The 22,683-nt window shown below is 31.5% G+C and overlaps 1 protein-coding gene across 1 annotated transcript; it reads right to left on the reverse strand.

Annotated features, from left to right (window-relative positions):
- Window positions 1-11,509: 11,509 nt before the first annotated feature.
- Window positions 11,510-12,941, reverse strand: LOC112776457 (probable glutathione S-transferase). Its single transcript, XM_025820623.3, has 2 exons — window positions 12,527-12,941; window positions 11,510-12,042 (listed from the first exon to the last, which is right to left on the reverse strand). The coding sequence occupies exons 1-2, from the start codon at window positions 12,833-12,835 to the stop codon at window positions 11,662-11,664; spliced, it is 690 nt and encodes a 229-aa protein (XP_025676408.1). The 5' UTR covers window positions 12,836-12,941; the 3' UTR covers window positions 11,510-11,661.
- Between the last annotated feature and the right edge of the window lie 9,742 nt (window positions 12,942-22,683).

Genomic DNA, 22,683 nt, shown 5'->3' on the forward strand with positions numbered 1-22,683 from the left:
AAAAAGAAACCCTAAATCAAAAAGGTTGAGGATGCAGTACTAGACAAAAAAAGATATCCAGACCATCCCTAGAGGAGAGGATCGCTGACTGAGATATCCACCTTCCATGTCTCACCAAGGCTGTTGAAGCCGCACCAGTGATCTTTGTTGCTTAGCAAGAAGGATTGACAGGGCTATCGAGGAGGGCACGAAGGAGAAGATAGTATTTAGGATTTCTAATCGACATAGAGAGATGATGGGCGGGTTGAAGTGAATGAGACTAACTTCACTTTTTTTGCTCAGAACCCATACATTTGTTTTCTTTTTATTTTTGGCGAGCTTCACGCCCATTACCCGTCCCCATCAACATGCAATCTGGCAGCCTGAGATATCCACCCAATTACAATTCTTATTGAATTTTGAATATATATTTTTTTTTTAAAAAATTAACTCAAAAACTAACACACCGTAAAATAGTACCAAATTAATTAAATATAAAACAATTATTAAAATTTTTAAAACTGATATGCAAAAATATAATAAAATTACTTAGAACGTAGTTTAAAAGTTTAAAACTTTAAAATTTGTAAATTATAAAAATGTTCCATTAGTTTACACTAATAAAAGGACAATAATTGTTAAATAATATTATAATATTTTGTATAAAAAATAAAATAAAACTAACAAGACATAAAATACCATTAAAACAATAAACTAATAAGACATAATATTATAATTATTTGGCTACCTGATAAATATGTGATAGATGTAAAAGGAAACAGTAGATGATGCAAATTTTAAATTAAATAGTAAAGGTGGCAAAAAGCAAATAAAGAGACTAATTATTGTTATTGGTGTTAATATTTTGCCAAATTATGGCTGCGTGCACTGTACTTTTAGTATGAAAAATAAATGATGATAACAAACTTAAAAAAAATAAATGATGGTGTGAACAACCATCTTCACTAATTAGACTATTTAGCCATTATTTATTTATAATACTTAATTACAAAAAATAATTATCTGCAATTTTAGCAAATAATTTTATTTTGTACATATTTTGATTTATCTCTATTAATTCATTTTTTTATAATAATTATTATCATCGACTGTATACTGAAGTGAATTTTAGATGATATGATAATGAATTTGTCGCTGCATAATGAAGAATTTAAAAATTTTTTATAGTATCTATGTTATATTTCTGAACGACTTAATAATTCCTAAAAAATAGTAAATAATATTTAAAAAACTTAATAAATGTAGAATTATAAATAATAATATTATATCTTACACAAATTCTATTTATTATTTTGATATTAATCTAGCATCTATTAAGTTTTAAGTATACTAAAGACAATGTAAGAAAGATTGAAATAACTGGAGGAAATCTTTCATATCTCATTTCCATTTAATTCTTTGTCTTGAACTACTCCACAATAAGTAAGAAAAGATTTTAGAAATGACCTGAACTCCTGAAGTAATATTTCATGTCCCATCTTCATTTAATTTTTATCTTGATCCACTTGATAATAATAAGTGAGTGAAGTCCTAAAAGATGCAAACTAATAAGTATACATATAGGTAAAAGTAGATTGTTAAGTAATGATTATACCTATCTTTTAATATCTTGAGAAAGTCAAGACCCATTTAGCATAGTTTATTATAACTCAAGTAGCATGGACATAAATAAATATTAAATGTAATTACTTTTGTTAATACACTAACAAAACGGTACTTTAACATGTAAGGTGTTATCCTGTTTGTGATAATGCTAGGGGTGCATGCATAGCAATATTATTTTAGTTTTTTCAAACATTTTTTAATCTTATTAGAATTGTGTGTGTATGATAAAATCGTTTATTTCCTTTCTTCAAAGAACTTTTTTATTATGGTAGTAAATGCTAGGAGAATTTTATGTAAATAATATTATTTTTTACCTTTTTTCCAAACAATTTCATTAAAATTGAAGTCGGATGCTATGTTTAGTGTGACTAACATTTTTTTTCATTTATCCAAAGTTGTTTCATAGCAAAATCAAACTCTTTGAGTCATTCAAAACTTTAATATTTTATATTTTAAATATAACTTGCTCATCAAATACGGTATACAACTAGAAACCATTTGACAAATTCTCACTATGTGTTATGTCTTTTTAAGAGAAAGAGATCGAACAATTTCTTTTCAAACCCATCGAAGTATATAACCATAAAAACATAGCATAATGAATAAAATATTTTGCACCAAGTTAAATAAAAATCCTTACAACACAAATAAGGCAGATGAACTTAAAAATAAAGGATAAATACTACAAACGAACCAGCAATGCCATGCATGGTCTTCCTTGGACAATGCAAGTCGAACCAATATTGACATTGGTGGTAACACTCATACACACTAAACAAACCACAATAAGAAAAGACATAGTGATCCACTAAAACCAACTCTAAATAGCACACAACCTTAAAACTTTAAACCCTAAGTCCTAGCAAGCATAGTTTGCAGCAAAGCATGACTATTACAACTTTTTAGGTAATCCATCACACGGGAAATAAAGTTTCTTCATATGCATGGATAGATCTAATTTTAATATGATTATCATTAAAAAACCCGATGAAGCCTGTTTCTTGTGCGTTCAATGGGTTATATCAAACAAACAAAAAAAACTGAGAGTACGCGATGACTTGAGCCCCAACCAGTTATAGGCACCTCTCCATAACTTGGATAACATCATGATCAATTATGACAGCTGGCACGTACAAAGTACCTATTCCATTATATGTAAATAGTTGTGACCAGTTAACACCTTCGTCGGTGTCACTTACCTACCATATAACTGAGTTGTATGAATAGAATGTGTGATTATTTGATGCTAAACATAGACATCCATCTCTAACCAAAAGGCAACCACAATGAGACATAGCTTCAAGAGGACGTAAATTTGGGCAAAAGTCAATGTCATCAATGAGAAAGATACAATGTATGGTTGATCACCGTCTTTACGGTCAGTAAGCCAATACACAACACCACTGGCTGCAACATACGAAGGATCCAACCATTGCACATATGAAGGAAATGAAATTCTAACATGCCAGTTCCTAGTGAAACTTGTATACATAGATAAAGTGTAAGCAGTGCTTTCGAGTTCATCTTTAAAAATATGCAAAATTGCATAATGAACACTATTCGAAAAGTGCGCAAAGGCATAAGTAAAGGAACCCTCACAAGAACCACGTTGCAAAGGATCATCTAGTACCCGAGGCATTTGAATAAGTGGATTTCAAATCACGAAGTGGCTTCTTCTTCCAAAGGAGGATTAACGGATACAGAAGACTCCCATCTCGACTCCAATGAGCTGAAACCAACCATGTTGGGTTAAAAGAAAAGGCAAGTTCAGGTAGCCGATTTTCCCGGTAATGGCATCAATCTTCATGATCCAATCCACCGACATGATCACAGGAGATGCAAATCTAAAGTGAATGAACAGTGAGCAGTCACACCTTTTCCATATCTTTAAGATTTGACTGAGAAAGTCAAACGAAGTTATCCTTTGCCTCCAATAATGGCAAGTAGCACTGAAACTGACAATGGTTAGAGCGTCACATAAATAGAAGATTTCACTTATAACCTCATCAGGGAGTTGTGGAACCTCTACTTCTATGGGAGGTATATCACTCATACTTAATCTCAAACTGTAAGAAAAATTTAAAAGGAGGAATATAAAGTGTAAGATGGAGTACTTGACAAACTCCAAACAATACCTTGTGGTGACCAATGCTTGCTGAACTCCATTTATAGAATGTTAATAGGTCATTAAAAGCACACCTACCTTCCTAACATGCAATAAATTTCACAAGTTTTAGGTCTTGCATGATTTAGCTAACATTAAGTGCAAAATGACCTTGTAAAATACTAAATAGTGAAAGAGCTGGGATGGATAAATAAAGTTGAGCTTTTAAGGAGCAAGACTCAACTTACTATGTTAATTGTTTACAATAAAATTGTATTTTCAGAATTTTTTTTACAAAACTCCTCCAAAAGAGTTTAGAATTGTAAGTAGATGATAATTACAAATTTGGGTAAAGTATCCTCTGAAATTTGTTTAAAATTTAAGAAATACTCTAAGTTTTACTTTGTTTTAATTTTATTCTAAAAATTTTTTAATTTGAATTAAATATATCGTTGACAGTAAAATTGTATAAAAGATAATTTACTCAAATATTAATCATTAAATTATTATATAATATCAACCAATTATATATTTAAAAATAGGAGTATAATTAAAATTTTTAATCATTTTTCATAACTTACATATGATGTGATTATATTATTATCTTTATTTCGATCAAATGTCCCTTTGGTAAACATTTGAACATCATGTTTATGAAAATCATTAACTTACTTCATCTCTGTCATTATTATTATTATTATTATTATTATTATTATTATTATTATTATTATTATTATTATTATTCAAAGCTATGCTGTGTCCAACAATTTATATAGTATAGAAGAACAAAATTATAAATAAAGAATTGTAAAATTGTGTAAAAAATACTCAAGAAGAGTATATTTAATTGAAAGTGAAAACTTCTCCTAGAACAAAATTAAAACAAAATAACCTTGATGAATATTTTCAAAACTTTTAACTATTATTGAAAGGCAAAAAAATGTAACTATAGTACAAATTTTTTTTATCTTATTTTTATTATTTATTTAATTATTTCCAATATATAATTAGACAATTTTTTTAGAATAACTGTTCATAATGATTTAAATATTTTTTAAAATAGCTGTGATAACTGACAATTAAGATAAAAAAATATATGGTATAAGCTAATTTACTCAAATATTAATCATTAAATTATTATATATTTAAAAAATAAGAGTATGATTAAAATTTTTAATCATTTTTCATAATTTGCATATGATGTGATTATATTATTATTTTAATTTCGAACAAATGACCCTTTGGAAAACATTTTTTGGCAATTTTTTTTATAATTTTGTTCTACTATACTATATAAATTGTTGGACATAACACAAATTTAAATAATAATAATAATAATAATAATAATAATAATAATAATAATAATAATAATAATAATGAAGTAAATTAATGATTTTCATAAACATGGTGTTCAAATGAATTTTTTTTTCAAAAGACTAATATTTATAAAAAATGACAATACTTTTGTCAAATTGTTAAAGTGTCTATGTTTGGAGTACGCGATCAAACCAAAAATTAATCCAACGTTATTCAATAGGTTTTTAAATTATGATGTGTAAATGTATGTTGTTATTAAGAACTTGGTGCAATTAATAGAATGGATGGAACCACATCAATTGCAAGGACAATACCAACTCTATGACTTTGCTATCTAGAAGCCATACAATTTACATGTTTCCTTTAAAAACAAACATTAATAGTTGACAATGACATTTACTTTTTCTTTTGGGGTATTATTAACTCTAAGTAGCAAAACAATAGATAGCTATATGAAGTATCTGTGTTAACAAATGAGGCTGCTTTAAAGTATGAATTGTGAAATGATGACTTCCATCATAGCAGTACTCAAGAGGTTACTTTACTAACCATGGTTGGTTAGTAAATTAGCTAAATTTTTCTTTAAAAAAAACATCACCTTCATGGAGTAAGTTTTGAATTCCAAAATATTCTTTATCTTCTTGTTTAGTGACTAAGGCAAACCAAAGATAAGAAAGAAAGGAGTTTCAGAAGGCGTACAAAAGAAGAATTTACACCAGCAGCATCTATCCCAAGATCCTTCCGAAGAACAAAGCAAGGTTTGAACTATCCAAGTGAAATGTTACTGTTCTCTGAATTCTAACCGCATCTCTTAAAAAATGGCACACCTAGCCCATGCAGATTCCCAATTTCAAAAGCCCCATATCAACGCACCGAAACACATATCAATAAACTAATTCAATGAGATAAGAATTAGAATAAATAAACGGAGGTAATAGGTAAGGAAGGGTTACTTCATTTTGTGCACTGTAATAAACTTCCTTATTCTCAAATTGATTCCGGAACTTATAGTTAATACTTTAAATACTAAAATTAATTTTAGACATTATACTTATATTATTGTTGTAGCTTTTTCCAACAACAAATTGAAAAAAAATAAAGGAAGACCCAAAGTTGGGCCCAAGAAAATAAAAAATACACACATATGTAAAGTAAAAAAAAAAAAACATATGGCCTATCTAAACTGTAAACGCACATGCTCAAATAATGGCCATTGAATTTTTCTTTAGGGTCCATGAGAATGAAAGAGTGTAACTCCTCTGTCTTTAGTGAGCACAGCAAACCAAAGATTAGAAAGCAAGGAGTTTCAACAAAAGTACAAAAGAAGAATCTAGATCAGCAGCATCTATCCAAGATCCTTCCGAAGAACAAAGCAAGGTTTGCACCATCCATGTGAAATGTTCCTTTCTCTCTAACTTCTAATCGTCTCTCTTAACACAAAAAAAAACAAAAAAAAAATTCCTTTTTATTATTAATTATTCTAACACAATATTTTGTACTAAGAGAAAAAATCGTTGGTTAGCAACATCATAAAATTGGATGGCGGTGCATGCAGATAGGAATGATGCCAACAGGTAAAAATCTGAATCCTGATTGATACTTGATTTGCATGTGTATAAAAAAATTGAACATCAAGTAAAACTCAGTTGGTACATGACATAGAAACTTATTATTCTAGATTAGTAAAATTGCGAGTCCTCTTACCCCATATTTTGGAACAAATCCTTCAAATTAAATGGCCAAACTCTGTTTTGAGATCAGTATAAAAAAGAAAGCTAACTTCGTAGAGATATTGACAAACAAAAATGATTTTAAGTAATTAAAAATAAATACCCATAAAATCTTTTTGGACAATTTCAGGTAATTTCTGGCTGAAATTGAGGAGTTGGAGCAGAAGTCTGATTTAGAGACAGAGAAAGCACTGCAGATGCTGTCCAGATCTGACCTGCCTGCATTCGGAAGAGCTTTTCTAGAGCTACAGAAGTCCAAATGGAGCGCTCTCAATGGCTATAGAAAGCTGACTTTCAGAGATTTTCAGCAATATATAATAGTCCATACTTTGCTTCAGATTAGAAGGCCCAAAACTGGCGTCCAATGCCAGCTTCCTGGCCCCCTTCCAGGCGTCCAGCGCCCAAAGAGCAGAGCCCAGCGTCCAAAGGCCCAGAGAGGACCCCCTAGCTGGTGTTCCATGCCCAAGAAGCCTCATAGCACGTGGATATCACCAAAGCTCAGACCAAACACTCATCAAGTGGATCCCAAAAGTGGAATTTAGCAATAAATAGACTGTTTTACCCTTTCTGTGTAATCCTTAGTCATTAACCTATTATTTAAAGAACATTTTACACCTCTCGCTGAGGGAGGTCTGCCATAATTTCGTTTTATCATTGTTTTTACCTTCAGTATAAGTTTTTAAACCTCCTAGGTTTAGGGGAGAAGTCCTGCTGAGTCCCATAAATTAATAAAAGTACTACTGTTTCTTCTTCGATCCGTGTTTGATTAATTCTAAGATGTATATTTGTACTTCATCGTGGTGAATAGGATGATCTAACCAATTAGCTCTATTCATCACATTAAGACGAACGTGCCTGACAAACACCCGCGTCTACTTGGGTCAGAATGCGTCTTTCACCGGACAAGGACGACTAATAGGTTGAATATACATCTCTCATACGGCTAATCCACGACTTTGTTGGGGACTTCTCGAGACATCAGTTCAGCCGATTTCCGGGGAGATTGGGGTCTCTGTGGTAGAGGCTAGAACCCAAAGATACAGTATTCTCTGATCCGGAAGATCCGACCTTGTCTGTGGCATTTTGAGTAGGATCATAAAGGAGAATGGACTATACGCGCTTCACCCTCAAGTAGAGATGGATCCACACTAAACCTGGGGTTCAGATCTGGAGGAGTATTGGCAGCTGCTGAAACCAGTGTCAATCACATATAGCCTGCCATTGAAGAAATCACTCACAAGCAAAGAGAGCAGTAGTACCAGAGTTAATTCAGAAAGGCAAAGCAACTCCAACTCTCAACTCTATTCCTATCATTTATTCCAATTAGAATAACAAGTACTTATACAAAGTTCCAAACATAAACCTTCTGATTTCGCATGACTAAGACCTGCAAGATAACCATAGCTTGCTTCAAACCACAATCCTCGTGGGATCGACCCAGACTCGCTCAGGTATTACTTGGACAACCCAGTGCACTTGCTGGTACAACAGTACGAAGGTGTGGGGATTCGTGCTACCACTTAGCATGAAGACATGCTAATGTTTAAGTGTGGGGAGATTTGATACACCACTATTTTATGATATATTTTGGACTGAATTGAGTGGGTTTTATCAACTATTCTCACACTTATTCATGTAAGTTGCATGTTTTTAAGTTTCCTTCCTAATTTCATGCTATGACTGAAAACATGCTTTCTAGGCCTTAAAATTATTAATTTTTAATCCTCCTCTATTACCATTCGATGCTGTGATGTGTTTGTTAAGTGTTTTCAGGTTTATAGGGCATGAATGGCTTAAAGGAGGAAGATGAAGCAGGTTAAAGTGGAAGGAACACAAGAAATTGAAGAGTTGAGAAGCGGGGAGCGACGTGCACGCATGGCTGACGCATGCGCGTGACTAGGAGCATTGTGACCGACGCGTACGCGTGACAGAGCGTCACGTGCTGCACTTAACAGAACTCGCTAGGGCGATTTCTGGGATGATTTGGACCCAGATTCAAGCCCAAAAACGCAGACTAGATGCAGGAATGGAGCTGTGACTGAGGACACTTTCACTTTCACTTTAGTTTTTGATTAGTTTTAAATTCTAGAGAGAGAAACACCTACTTTTCTCTAAGGTTTTTAATGTTCTTAGTATTGCTTTGAATTGGATCTTGAGAGAGCTGCTACTACCTTCAATTAGAGTCATTGTTCTTACAGTTTTCTTCTCCAACAACTTTATTACTCTTCTCCATTTAATTGCTTTGAATTTATGTTTGGATCTTGTCACTTTTGAATCTTATTAATGCATTGGAGTATTTTTATATTTATTTTCATTGCTTGTGTGATTCGTCGTGTTAATTATTGTTCGTGCCAATTTTGATTTAATTAATTTCTCATAATTATCATGTCTTTTGTTTACTCCTATTATGTGTTTATGAAAATGGCATTCATGTTAATGGAGTAAAACTCCCAACTTGGTTGGGAGTTGATAATTGAAAACCCTTGAGTTGTAATACTCAAGTATTAATCTGTAATTGGGGATTGCTAGCTAACTCGATTTTCACCAACTCTAGTCCTCTCCCATGAAGTGACTATGACTTGTGAGTCAGAGTTAGTGACAGCCACTTGACTTTCCTTCAATTATTAGAGGATAACTAAGTGGGAGTAATGAACCTTTACCATTATACTTGGGAAAGACAACAAGGATAGAAACTCCAATTCTCTCCCCTAACCAAGGCCTTTTATTTTAAATACATATCACATCTTGTTATTTATTCATTACTTTAATTTCTAATTATTTATTTTTCCATTCTCAAATTCAGAAAATATTCAGAAAAATCCCAACCAATAATTTACATCCTATGTCAACTGTTAGGGAAATGACCCGGGATTCTACTCCCGGTTATTTATTATTAATTGTGAGATAATTTAAATTGATAGTGAAAATTTCGTCGGTTAAGACTGTATTTGCAACGCTGTTTTAGAAAATATTTTTCAGGAATTCTTAACCGGCATTTTTCCTCCCATCATTCCTACGACGTCAGTATTGCACCAAAAATACATCTGGGAAACCCCCCTACCAAAAAAATGAGCTCACGTTAAAGTTCAACTCTCATTCGCACCATACCTATAGAATTAGGGGCACCACTACCACTGTGAGCCTAAGAACTATAGAAAATCGAAGCTTGGAAGACTAAAGGAAAAAGAAAAAATTAGGGGTGTACATTAAAAACCAAAATGTGGTTAACTGGTTAAAAAATCATAACCACATTTTGGTTAATCAATTTACAAAAATTTTAAAATTATATCTATATTTTTAAAATTGGTTAAATAAAACCAAATAAAAAAAAATAATTTTTAACCGATTAACTAAAACCAAAACCAAATTAAAATAATAATTTTTTTAGAAAATTGGTTTTTGGTCTAATTTTATTTTTTTCAAAAATCAGTTATTTTTTAAAGCTGATTTTTATTTTTATAACCGATTAAAAACCGATTTTAAATTTTATAACCGGTTAATAGCCAATTTTATCAAAAAGCATGCACACTATTGCAGAATCCCGAGCCCCGAAACGACCGTTCGTTGGCAGCCGACTTGCCTGGCACCACGTGGATCCAGGTCTACAGAAACACGTCCTCACTAACATCGGCAACGTCACGTTTAGGAGCACTGTTGCGGACTCGCCTCCCAACCCTAACGGCTCCATCATCGAACGGGAATTGACCCCCTTAGGCCGTATTCTCTCCTTTCGACCTCGGAATTTTAGACAACTCAACAGAAATTGCTAATCGAGATCCAATTACAGATACAAATCTAATCTTGTCTAAATTAAAAGATCGAAAAAGGAAATAAGTACATATATAAAAGGTAGTCTTGCACTCCTCCAAATATGAGACACGAAAAATCTTAAACCTCAATTTCTAAAATCAATTTTGATTTAGACGTCGGACTGTCTTTACAAGTCCTCCTCTTTCTTCATTCAAAGACCCAAAAGCCATGAAGCTCATTAACCTCGCCAAGTTACGGATGCCATTGTTCCGGTCAGTCTTGAACAAGAAGGTTTCACATTTTATTCCTTAAGTTAATATATCTATCTATACTATCTAATAGCTAAGTAATTACTCAAAAGGCTTATTAGTGTACTTTTTACCCATTAAAGGGTTTTCACAAAAAATAGGCATAGTGATTGTTGAAAAAGTCCTTTTTTTGTTTTTGAGAAATCCCTTGTTCTTGCTTGTTTGGTCTTTGTTATCTATTTTTTTAATATGTATCCTTTTTCATCTAATACAATTATCTTTAGTTTAAAAAAATATTTATTTATTTAGTACTTGTTTGGATGTTATTAAATTGATAAAAAAAATTTTAATAAAAAAATCTTTTCTTATATTTTTTAACAAATTTAATAAATTTTTAATAATAAAAATAATAGCAGTTTAAAAATAAAAGATATATTTTTTAAAAAGTCACAATTTGCATCTTATTTTAAAAAAAGATATTTTTTACATAATAAATAAATAAAAATATTTTTTTATTAATACCCAAACATAATTGATACAAAAAAGATCTTTTTATATGAGATATCTAAATATAAAATTATTTTTATTTTTTTATAAAATTTTTTTAAAAAATAACTAAAAAAAATTTTATTAGAAGTTCACCAAACAAATCTTTAATTATATAGATGCTTGCTTAAATTAAATAATTAAAAGTTCTTAATTTGTGAGTATCATGAATGTGAAAAGATTTAACAAATTAAACAAATAATAAAATATTAAAATAACAAATATCAACGATTTATTTAAACAAATAAATAGTACAGGTGATCAAATTGAAATCTTCACAACTTGATTTATTTTCACAACAAAATAAATAGAATCACTCCAAAGAATTATTAAATTCATAAAAAGGAACCTTCTTCTTGAACTAGGCAGATGATTCCAATTCTCTTATTGTTTTTCTGATATACTTCAAATTAGCACACATTTTCTCTTTATCAGGGAAGTTTTCTTTGACGATTGGAGCATTCTTGAAATTATTAAACCATGAATGCAAACGAGGGAATTTCTCAGCTTCTAGAACCTTCAATTCATTCAAATCTTCCATAGTTACAAGAAATTTGATCATTGATCCAAAAGCTATGTCCACCATATTAATAGTGTCACCACCAAAGAATAGTTTCTCATCAACCAATAATAAGCATTGATCTTCAACATCTCTTAGAAGTTTTTGGACCTTCTCTGTGGCCTTTTCCTTCTCTTCATCATTAGCAATGTCGACGTAAATTAGTGGCACAACTGCAGGAAACTTTATGCATTGCCCCAAACATATATATTAATTCACACATTTAGTCCATGTATAAAACTACTAAATGCTTGGACATATAATAAATTAGGAAAATATAATACACATTATTGTAAATTAATCAGCTCAATATGTAATCTTGCAAGAAAATAAATTGTAGAGTATTTTGTTTGATGTTAAGCATAAAAATATGACTTAATTAATAAGCAAGATTTTGAAGACCGTGATTACAAGAAAATTGGGTAGAACTGGTCGGTCCAATTCAAGATAAAAATTGTCTATTTGGTAATGAACTGATAAAAAATAATATTGGTTGAATCAATGTATTTTTTAATGATTAATCGATTTAAAATATTAAATTATAAAAAAAATAAATTATATAATTTATACATAAAGATATTATTTTATTATATATGATTAAATTCCGGTTAAACTTCAGATGGATTTTTTTAAAATTAAATAATGATCGAGTTTATAATAAACATACCAACTGATCAGAATATGTAACCCAAAACCTTGCTTGAGACCTCTGATAGGGATCAAGAGGGACCAATGGATTCTGTGGCCATAACTCTTCAATGTATTCCAGAATGAGCATGGACTCACAAATGGGTTTTCCACCATGAACAAGCACTGGGGTCTTCTTATGCACAGGGTTGTATTCAAGAAGTTGAGGGCTCTTATTGAAGCGATCTTCCTCAATGTTCTCATATGATAGACCCTTCAATTTCAAGGTCCATACCACCCTCATTGTAAAGGGGCTATACCAAAATCCATGTAACTTCAAATCTTCCATATTGCTGTGAATTTCTGATTCTTGTATGTGGTGTGTGTGTGTGTTTTAATTTGCTAAGACAATAGTAAAGAATTCAAGGTGTTACCATGTCCAACATGCCGTCTAGATTTTATTTATAGAGTAAGCCGTCGAATAATAATATGATGGTCATTGGTCAACATGAATTTTTTACTTTTCAAAATAATATTGTGAAACAAAATAAGAATGATATATATATTTAATGGAAGGAAAGAAAAAGCTTCATTTTTTTAATAAAAAGATAGTGCAGTAACAAGTATTTATTGATATGATGAATAAGATTACAAACAACATTTTTTTGTCCAATAACATAAATGAGATTCTCAACAAAGCTGGATTATGTAGCTATCCAATATTCTAATTCTAAGAAAAGAATACAAAATTAGTAGGAAGAATACAAAAAATTAAGAATTAAATGATAAAAAAAATAGAAGCATTATTTGATCTTTCATCTTTGGTGGCTGGTAATGGCATGTTGGCTACGGCAGCTAATTAATATAAGTTAATTCTCCACAAAACTTGTATAATTAATTTAATTAGATATAGACATCGGGGTTATTATTTTGATCATTAAAAAATTTCCAACCATGTATAAACTATTATATATGTATATATATATACGATTTGTTGGATAAATGAAGATGAGAAGATGATAAAACTTAATTATATTTTGATTTTAAAGTACAATTAGATTGTAATTTTTATAGAAATATTTTTTTATATTTAATTATTATAAAATTAATAATAATATTTTTTCAAAATACAATAAAACTTATAAATTTTTTTTATAAAAATAATAAAAAATTCTCAATGCTTGAACAAATAAATATAACCATTCTCAATAGATGAATAATTGCCCTCTTAGTACAATATTCTCTTAAAATAATGGACAATTATATATATATACAAGCACATAGCACAAAGCAACCTTATAAGTCACGTGTATGTACTTTTCATTAGTATTCCAATAGATACATGTATATCCGTTAACCATAAAAAAGATCATGTATGTAACCGTTTGTAATCAAATATTTAAAACGGTAATAACTTTGAATATTAATAAAACTAATATTAATTTATTAAATTTAAATATATCCTTTACGATTTTACAAATAATATTTTTGTGGACTCTTAAAAAAAAAAAAAAAAGCAATCATGACGTGATGTAAAGTGACGGCATCATTCGTATAATCGTATGTGTATTGTGTGAATTTAAATTCTATAAAATAAAAAAATTAGTAAACTAATAAAATAAAAATTTAATTATTATTAAATTTATAAATTTTATTATATGCGAATTTTATTATTTTAATTTAAATTAATTAATTTCTCATTTTAAATTTATAAATTTTATTATTATTATTATTATTATTATTATTATTATTATTATTATTATTATTAATAAAGTGTAGTAGCTATTAATCCACCAATCGGTGATAATCTAATTAATTTTATTTATTTATACAAAGTGAAATAAATTGCTTCTTATCTATCACCAACTTTATTATTATTATTATCTCCTAATTGTCATAGCTGATATAGTGATACTTACTAAAATTATAATTAAGCTTATCTCAGGTATTTATATATATCTCTCATTTTCAGAAATACCTAAAGTAAGCGCTAAGCAATATATATTGGTAATGGTATACATAATACATATATAACGTAATATTTGGTTAGTGGATACATCTATCATCCATCTAAGACATAGTGCATGTCCAGCGTTTAATTAGTTAAGACACAAAATATTCTAAAATATAAGTGAACACAGATACACACAAATTTAGAAAATTTGTATATCACCTTGGAGCTGAGATACGAAGACACACCATGTGAACCATAAACTATTTCTATTTTTTCATTGATATTTTTCAAAATCTTAGTTTTATCCTCTCCATCATCCTTCTTTCCTTTTTACTTAGTTTTTTTCTGTGTGTCCTTCTGTTGAGCCAAGGCTGATTTTGGATTCTGTTGAGCCAAGGCTAATTTTGGATTTTATAAATAATGACAAATATTTTTTGGGTTAAAACTCAAATATATTTAATGTGTGTGCTAAATGTTGCAGGCCCACTTGTATGATTGTTTTAACCCCAGTTAGCTTTGCTTCAGCAACTTAACATGCTACAGCTCCAACATTTAAGGTCATAGTACATCAGTCTTTTGTATTTGAATGGGTAACTACATGATCCAAGAGAGAGAGAACCGAATTATAGAATAGTGGGAACAAAAAGAAGAAAAAGCAACAAGAACATCTTTCAACAACAAGGACAGTTGTGGCTCTAACAAAGTAAAAAGACACAAAGGACAACTCCATTACTCCAAAGACATTAGCAAAGCACAATTTAGAATGTGGGAGAGCAAAACACAAACTTACAAAAGCAGCAGAGCAGCTCCTCAAATAGTAGGAGTAATGGAGCATATGGAAAAGGTAATGCATGCCAAGGATGAAAGCAAATTCAAGGACAGCAGAGATGGTGGAATGGTTCCTCAACCAGCAGGGATAGTGGAGCAGGATGAGCAAGGACTACATGCCCTCAGAAACAGCTCCAACGGGTAGCTGGAACAAGGAAAGGAAAGATACAAATAGGAAAGCAAGCTGATAATATAAGGGACATCATTTCAACATTTGAAGATAAGAAAAAGAGAGCACATTCAAGAGCATCATCTCAACTATTGAGCTGAATTCTTTTTCTTCTACTAGTGCTTCATTTCTGATTTTTGTTATTGCTATCTTTAGTCATCTTTTGTATTGAGAAAAAGGCTAAAAATGTGAGTGAAAAAGTCATGAGAGAAAAGGCAAAAAGATGCATGAAAGAGCCACTGAAATTCTATGTAATTGAGTTCTTGAACTAGGACTAGTTCCCCTTGCCAAGTTGAGTTAGCACTTAGTGAGTTTGAATCTGTTTAGATTCCCCTTCCAAGTTGGGACAGCACTTTTGATAGCTGAGCTTTAGTGGTAAAAGTTTAGTGGTAGATACTAGTTGAATTAGGTTGTAATTCAATAGTATTAGTGATTGTAATCAGTTGATTATAGTGAAAATTTCACCATGGTTGTGGTGGACACTGGATGTAGGATTCATGGCACTTAGAATCTGAATCAGGATACATGCTAGCCTCTTTCTCTTCTTCCCTTCTCTGTTTCTTTTCTGCACATGAGACAAAATGAAAAAATCTCCTGCATTTTAGCTTCCGCGAAAAACTGAGTTTGAAACGTTAATTTTGAGCTAACTTGATTCAACCCCCCTCTCAAGTTCAAGCAGATCCATCACCTTCTCTCCTCCTCTTTTTTTTCTCCCACCACATTACAAGAAATTGAAAACCATTAAATTTATTGGAGGAATTATAAAAACAAAATCGTCAATAAATTTATTATTATCAAATTTTGTATCAGACATATCCAATAATAAAATTTTCATTGATAACTGATTACTGTCAGATTTTTAAAAATGAATGACAAAAAATCAAAAGTAGTTACCGTTGAATAATTTCTACCGATAACTTTGGCGCAACATATTATGGTTTTGTGCCGAATTATTACCAGAAAATAAATCTAACAATAAATTCGATGGTAAAATATTATTTTATATTTATTTAAATAAAATTTATTAGCAAATTAATCGACGATAAATTTAACTATTTTTTATTATTTATTTATTATTTTTTTTTTGAATTAAGTGGAAATCAAATAGTATTTTTAATGAAAACATTCAGTTATATATAATGTGAAATATCGAGCGTATAGAATAAAAATTCAAAAAAATAAGATATCGTTAAATAAATTAAAATAAAATCCTAATGACTACGGATCCTGATGGTCATTGTCATACCATTAGCCTTGCTGAGGCAACAATCTAGGTGCTGGTGTCGGTGCTTGTCCTGACTCCTTTGTAGAGGATGGAGAGCCCCTCCAACATGTCTACCTATCGTTATGTCTACCTAAAACAATGTAATTATATCATAATCTAATTAAATTTTAATAAAAAAATACAGAAGATGGAACTAACCCTAGCATGCATTGTAATTATACAATCTTACAAATTAAAGTTTAAACATATAACAAGCTAGTTAAACTATACTTAGGTTATCCTTATTTAGATTCATCATTTTCTTCTGGTTTATCCTCTTCTTCCGAGGTAACTTTCTAATCATCGAACTTGTCTTCTTCTTCTTTGTCTCCATCCACCCCTTTTCTTGATCATCATCTATAACAGTCGACCTAAAGGTGATCCGATCACCAGTTTGAACCACCATCTTCGAAGAAGTTAGGTCATCAATTTAATAAGGTTCTTAATCCTCGTTCCATCAGACTCGATGTGACATCTTGCCTTAGTCTTTATTACAACCACCCAACTAGACTTGCATAACTCCGGATAAGACAAATAGTATATTTATCGTGCATTTTGAGATAGAATAAAAGGATCGTAATGCCTATATTTTTTGGTCACATTTATTTCAGTGATATTATAGTCCTAGTGCTTTCGTATTCCTATTCGCGAACTTGAATCATATCATTCACATTTAAACACATACCTTGTACATAGTGTGATAAAAATACTCTAATTGAATTATTTTGGCTAAGAATGCTTCGTAGATGCTACCCTCAATCCGAGTTCTGTTCTTCAATTCGCTTGAATGATCCAATCAATCTCTCAAAATAGTACATCCACCTAAATTAGACTGGCCCATACACTCTTGCTTAGTATGGCATGTGGATTGCTAAGTGTTTCATCACATAAAAAAAATCCTAGAGGGAATATCCTCTCTAACTTACAAAATATGATGGAAATGTTCTTTTCCATGACAGTGAGATCATCAATCATAAGTTTCGTAGCACACAACTCCCTAAAGAACTCATTTATTTCTGTGAGGGATTTCCAAATGTTGGTAGAAAGTTCTTTGAACGCAACAAAAAGCAATGACTCCATAAATACATGACAATCATAACTCTTCAACCTTGTAATAAGCTTACTGTGTGAGACATTTAATTCGCACACCTACCCAAATTAGAGACTTAACTATTAGGAAACTTCAGTCCCCTCCCCCCTAATCTATCTACAAATATTTTGTCTCTAATCCTTCGTTAGAGTGAACACAACTTTTGGTTTAACCCATCGGTCGTTGTCAAGTCTCTTTAAGTTCATATCTTACCACCTACAAATGTCCACCAAGTCTAACTTTACCTTATCATTATCCTTGGTTCGCTCATCGTCTATTTTCGTATGCATGATGTTGTCAAACACGTTTTTTTCAATATGCATCACGTCAAGACAATGACAAACCATGTATTTTCAATAAGGAAACTCCCAAAATATATTTTATTTCATCAATTATGCTCCCTACCATATGTCGAAGGTCTCAACCCTGCCCCGTTATCATAGTTTCTTGTTCAATTTTATTCTTCCTAAATGAGTATTTATTGCGTCGAAAAGGATGATCAAACTCAAGGAATCTTTGATAAAAACAAACCACGAATTCTTATCCCATTCTTCAGCCAAAATGACTTTGTATCCTCCATATAAATGGGACACGATATTCTGCCGAGTAGACCATTCGAACAATGTAATACCCCAATTACCCTAAACCTTACCTCTAGCCGTAAAGCAAAGGTTAATCAGAGGTTACGACAGTCCTAAGGCTTATACATATTTATATATAGAAGGAAATAATATATTCTAGAAGCCTGATGAAGGATTAAGCTCAAAGGCAGAATTACAAAAGCATGAAACGTTCACATGAAGCTAATGCATAAGATACAAGGTATAGGTATAAGAGAATAAAATATATATAAATATAAGAATATAATAATCATAGAGAACTAGCCGCAGCTTGCGGAGTTTAAGCCGACTAGTTACAAATAGAAAGATACAAAGTTTTAGAATTAAAACAGCTTATACAACATATCTCTCAAATAAGCCTCTAAGGCCATAAAGATAAATATACAAAAGGTGAGAGAATATACTATGACGAAAGCAAAACAGAAATAAACAAAGAACAAACCATACTCCGCTCTGTCACCATATCCGCAATCTCACTGAAGTAGATTACGACCTACATCTGAAAAACAACAATAAAGTATGGAATGAGAATCGGAGGTTCTCAGTATGGTAACAGTGCCCGGTTTTCAATTCTAAATTATTTTTGTCCTTTTAAAATAATAAATCAAATTTTTCAAAATCTTATTTTTTTCAAAACACAATATTGGAGGTTCTCAGTATGGTAACAGTGCCCGGTTCGGCTGCCGGTTCTCGGTCTTTCGCAGAAAATACATTTTCTAACTCAGAAAAATTCATTGAAATCAAATTTCACCTTTATATCTTCAAATTAAAACTTCTAAATTTTGAGTGTATCTCGAGCACTTAAATTATTATTTTTGTAAAAACGGTTTTTACGTGAAAAACCCCGATTCTTACAAACAACATCCTGTATGTATAAAAGTCATTGATGGTCTACATGAATACAATATCTATTTGAAATTTATTTTAGTTGAAATATCATACGTCTCTACACAAAGGGTTGTAAGAAGACATCAATTTTGGTCTTTGGATTGCTTGGACTGGGTATGATACAAGTTAAGAACATATATGGCTCCTTCATGTATATTTTGGGAAATAGATTATAAGGAGTCACCACAACAGGCTAACAAGAGTACAAGTTACTGAAATTAGAGTTTGGTGCAAACTTATTAGAGAATAAAGCTAATCTAACATTTCTATACTCACTCGCAAATGTAGAGTGGACCCAATCAAAGTGCTTTGAAGCCTCTCTATATGACGGGTGCATCATAAAACCATCATCTCTCTTGTTGTCACTATGCCAAGTCATGTGAGGCTTCAAACTTATCAAGGCATACAATCTTTTTTGCTTAAGGATTAGGAGCAAGTAGTGTATCATTTTGTTTGGAACTCTCTTTAATCTCCGTTTACCAATCTATTCTCTCTTTACTTGAATCTCAGTGCATCGCAAAATTTACAAGTAATGAGGTCTACATTTCCCTTGTAATACAATATACAACCATTCAATGAATAATAATCAATTTTGTTTATCTCAAAATTTGTTTTCTTTTATAGAAATATTGTATGTGGGATCCTCAACGCAATGCAAGAATTCGTCAAATTTTTTAGATTAAAGGGAGTGCTCAATTAAGAGGGTTGATGAATCAAGAGAGATTCAAATATTCAAAAGGCTCCAACTATGTACCAAAATATATTCCTAAATCAGTTTGGCGTCAACTATTGCATTACTGGGTTACAGATCCGCATTTTAAGAACTGGTCAGCAGTAAATACTGTAAATCGAGCATCAAATGTTGGAAGTTCTATGCATACTGGTGGTTCCATATCTATGGGTGAACATGCACGCAGAATGGTAAGATAAAAATAGTTTAATTTAGTCTTGTTATTATTATGTGCAATGTTTTCTTATTCTTTTTTCTATCCTCTGGATTAAAACTATAATATTATAGGAGAAAGCTACGGGAGTAAAACCTTCTCTAGAGGAGGTTCATACTAAATGCCACACCAAAAAGAACAAAAGTTGGATTGATGAAAGATCTGAGAAAGTCATTGTATGTGATGCTAGTTTATTTTTCTTCTTTCGTCTTTTTCAAAAATAATTTTTACTATATGTTAGAATTTTTTTCATGGCATATTTAGTTGCAATTAAAATGAATTAGTTTTGTAGGGTGAATTCAAAAAGCGAAAGATAGAACTTTCTCAAGTAGCTTTATCATTGGATAATGAGGGAGATGTTGAGGCATCTAAGGAAGGTGATAAACCACTATTTTATGGTTTATCTTATGCTCAATTGAGTGGTTTTTATCAATTCTTTACTCACTTATTCATATAATTTGCATGGTTTTACAAATCCTTCCTAATTCTGTAATATAATTGAAAACATGTTTCCTAGGCCTTTGAATTGTCAAATTTAATTACCCTTTATTACCATTCGATGCCGTGATATGTGTGTTAAGTATTTTCAGGCTATATAGGGCAGGAACGACTTAGAGGATGGAAAGAAAACATGCAAAAGTGGAAGGAAAGTAAGAAAATGAAGTTTTGAGGAGTTAGCAGCGACGCGTACGCATAGGCGACGCGTACGCGTGACTAGCGCAGAAGACAAGCGACGCGTACGCGTAACCTACGCGTACGCGTGACATGCGCCACGTGCAGAAACTTACAGAAAGCGTTGGGGGGATTTCTGGGCTGTTTTTGGCCCAGTTTCAAGCCCGAAAAACACAGATTAGAGGCTGCAGAGTGGGGGAATCACATTCATTCATTCATCAATTCATTCATAGAATTTTAGGTTTTTAGATGTAGTTTCTAGGGAGAGAGGCTCTCTCCTCTCTCTAGGTTTTAGGATTTCTCTTAGTTTTAGGTTTATTTCTTCTCAATTCCAGGTTCAATGTTCCTTTAATTTAGTTTCTCTTCTACTTTTAATTGTCTTAGCATTCTAGTTTATTTATCTTTTCAATTGAATTTATGAACTCTTCGTGTTAGATTTGATTTTCCCATTTAATACAATTTGAGGTATTTCATATTTATTGCTTCTTCTATTTTTTGTTAGTCATTTATGTTTGAAATTGGTTATTTGGATTTCATATTCCTTGTTAGTTCTCTATGTAATTATGTTATTCCTTCCAAGTGTTTGACAAAATACTTGGAAGGGTTTTAATTTAGATTTTTCTGATCTTGGCTTTGGTTGAGTAATTGGAGACTCTTGAGTTATCAAACTCCTTTGATGATTGATAATTGAAAGTTGCTGGTTAGTTTGGATCCCTCTAAAGCTAGTCTTTCCTTAGGAGTTGACTAGGACTTGAGGAATCAAATTGATTTGTCCACTTGACTTTCCTTCATAGTTAGAGGTTAACTAAGTGGGAGCAATGAATGATTCTCATGACAATTGATAAGGATAACTAGGATAGGACGTCTAGTTCTCATACCTTGCCAAGAGTTTTTTCTAGTTATTAATTTACTTTCTTGCCATTTTATTTCCTTGTTCAACCTTTCAAAAAACCCAAAAAGATACTTTTTCATAACCAATAATAACTACACCTCCCTGCAATTCCTTGAGAGACGACCCGAGATTTGAATATTTCGGTTATTATTTTTAAGGGGTTTGTTACTTGTGACAACCAAAATTTTTGTATGAAATGATTCTTTGTGGTTTAGAAGCTATACTTACAACGAGAATTTATTGTGAAATTCTTTACCACACAAAAATCCATTCATCAAAAATGGTGCCGTTGCCGGGGAATTGGAAACGTGTGCCTTATTATTGGTTATTGTGAATATTGTGAATAACTTTTGCTTTTTGTTTCTTTGTTAGTTATTTCTAGTTTTAGGAATTTATTTTTATTAAATTTTATTAGTTTTTTTTTATTTCTCTTGCTACTATGAATTCTCACCCCTTTGGCTATAAGTTTGGGTACAATCAAGTTGTAGGAAGAGGAGATTACAATGCGAGCTTGGATCAAGGATGGGACAATCAAAGATGGGAGGAGCTACAAGGATTTGATCAACCCTCTTGGCAACAACCACCCCCAAGATATTATCAACAACCATTCTATGATGCTTACCAAGACAATGGTTATGGTGGACCTCTTCGTGACAATCGACACCACAATATACCTATAAACCCCCTCCTCAACATAGCTTTGAACCACCATGCTCACAAGCCCCTCTCCACCATTCACCTCCATATGACCCTAACCCTTATCCATCATTTCAACCACTATACGAACCATACATAGAATCACCCCAACTCCAAAATAACTACTCTCAAGAACCACTTTCCTACTATGAACCTTTTCTCCAAAATAATGAACCCTTC

The sequence above is a fragment of the Arachis hypogaea genome, chromosome 19 (assembly GCF_003086295.3).
Source record: "Arachis hypogaea cultivar Tifrunner chromosome 19, arahy.Tifrunner.gnm2.J5K5, whole genome shotgun sequence".
NCBI lineage: Eukaryota > Viridiplantae > Streptophyta > Magnoliopsida > Fabales > Fabaceae > Arachis > Arachis hypogaea.

What these genes read in the sequence shown, in the direction of transcription:
- LOC112776457 (XM_025820623.3), bottom strand. Translation starts at nt 12,835, where the DNA reads ATGGAAGATTTGAAGTTACATGGATTTTGGTATAGCCCCTTTACAATG. An exon ending in TTACATATTCTGATCAGTTG is followed by an intron (nt 12,043 to 12,526) that starts GTATGTTTATTA and finishes CAATGCATAAAG; the next exon opens with TTTCCTGCAGTTGTGCCACT.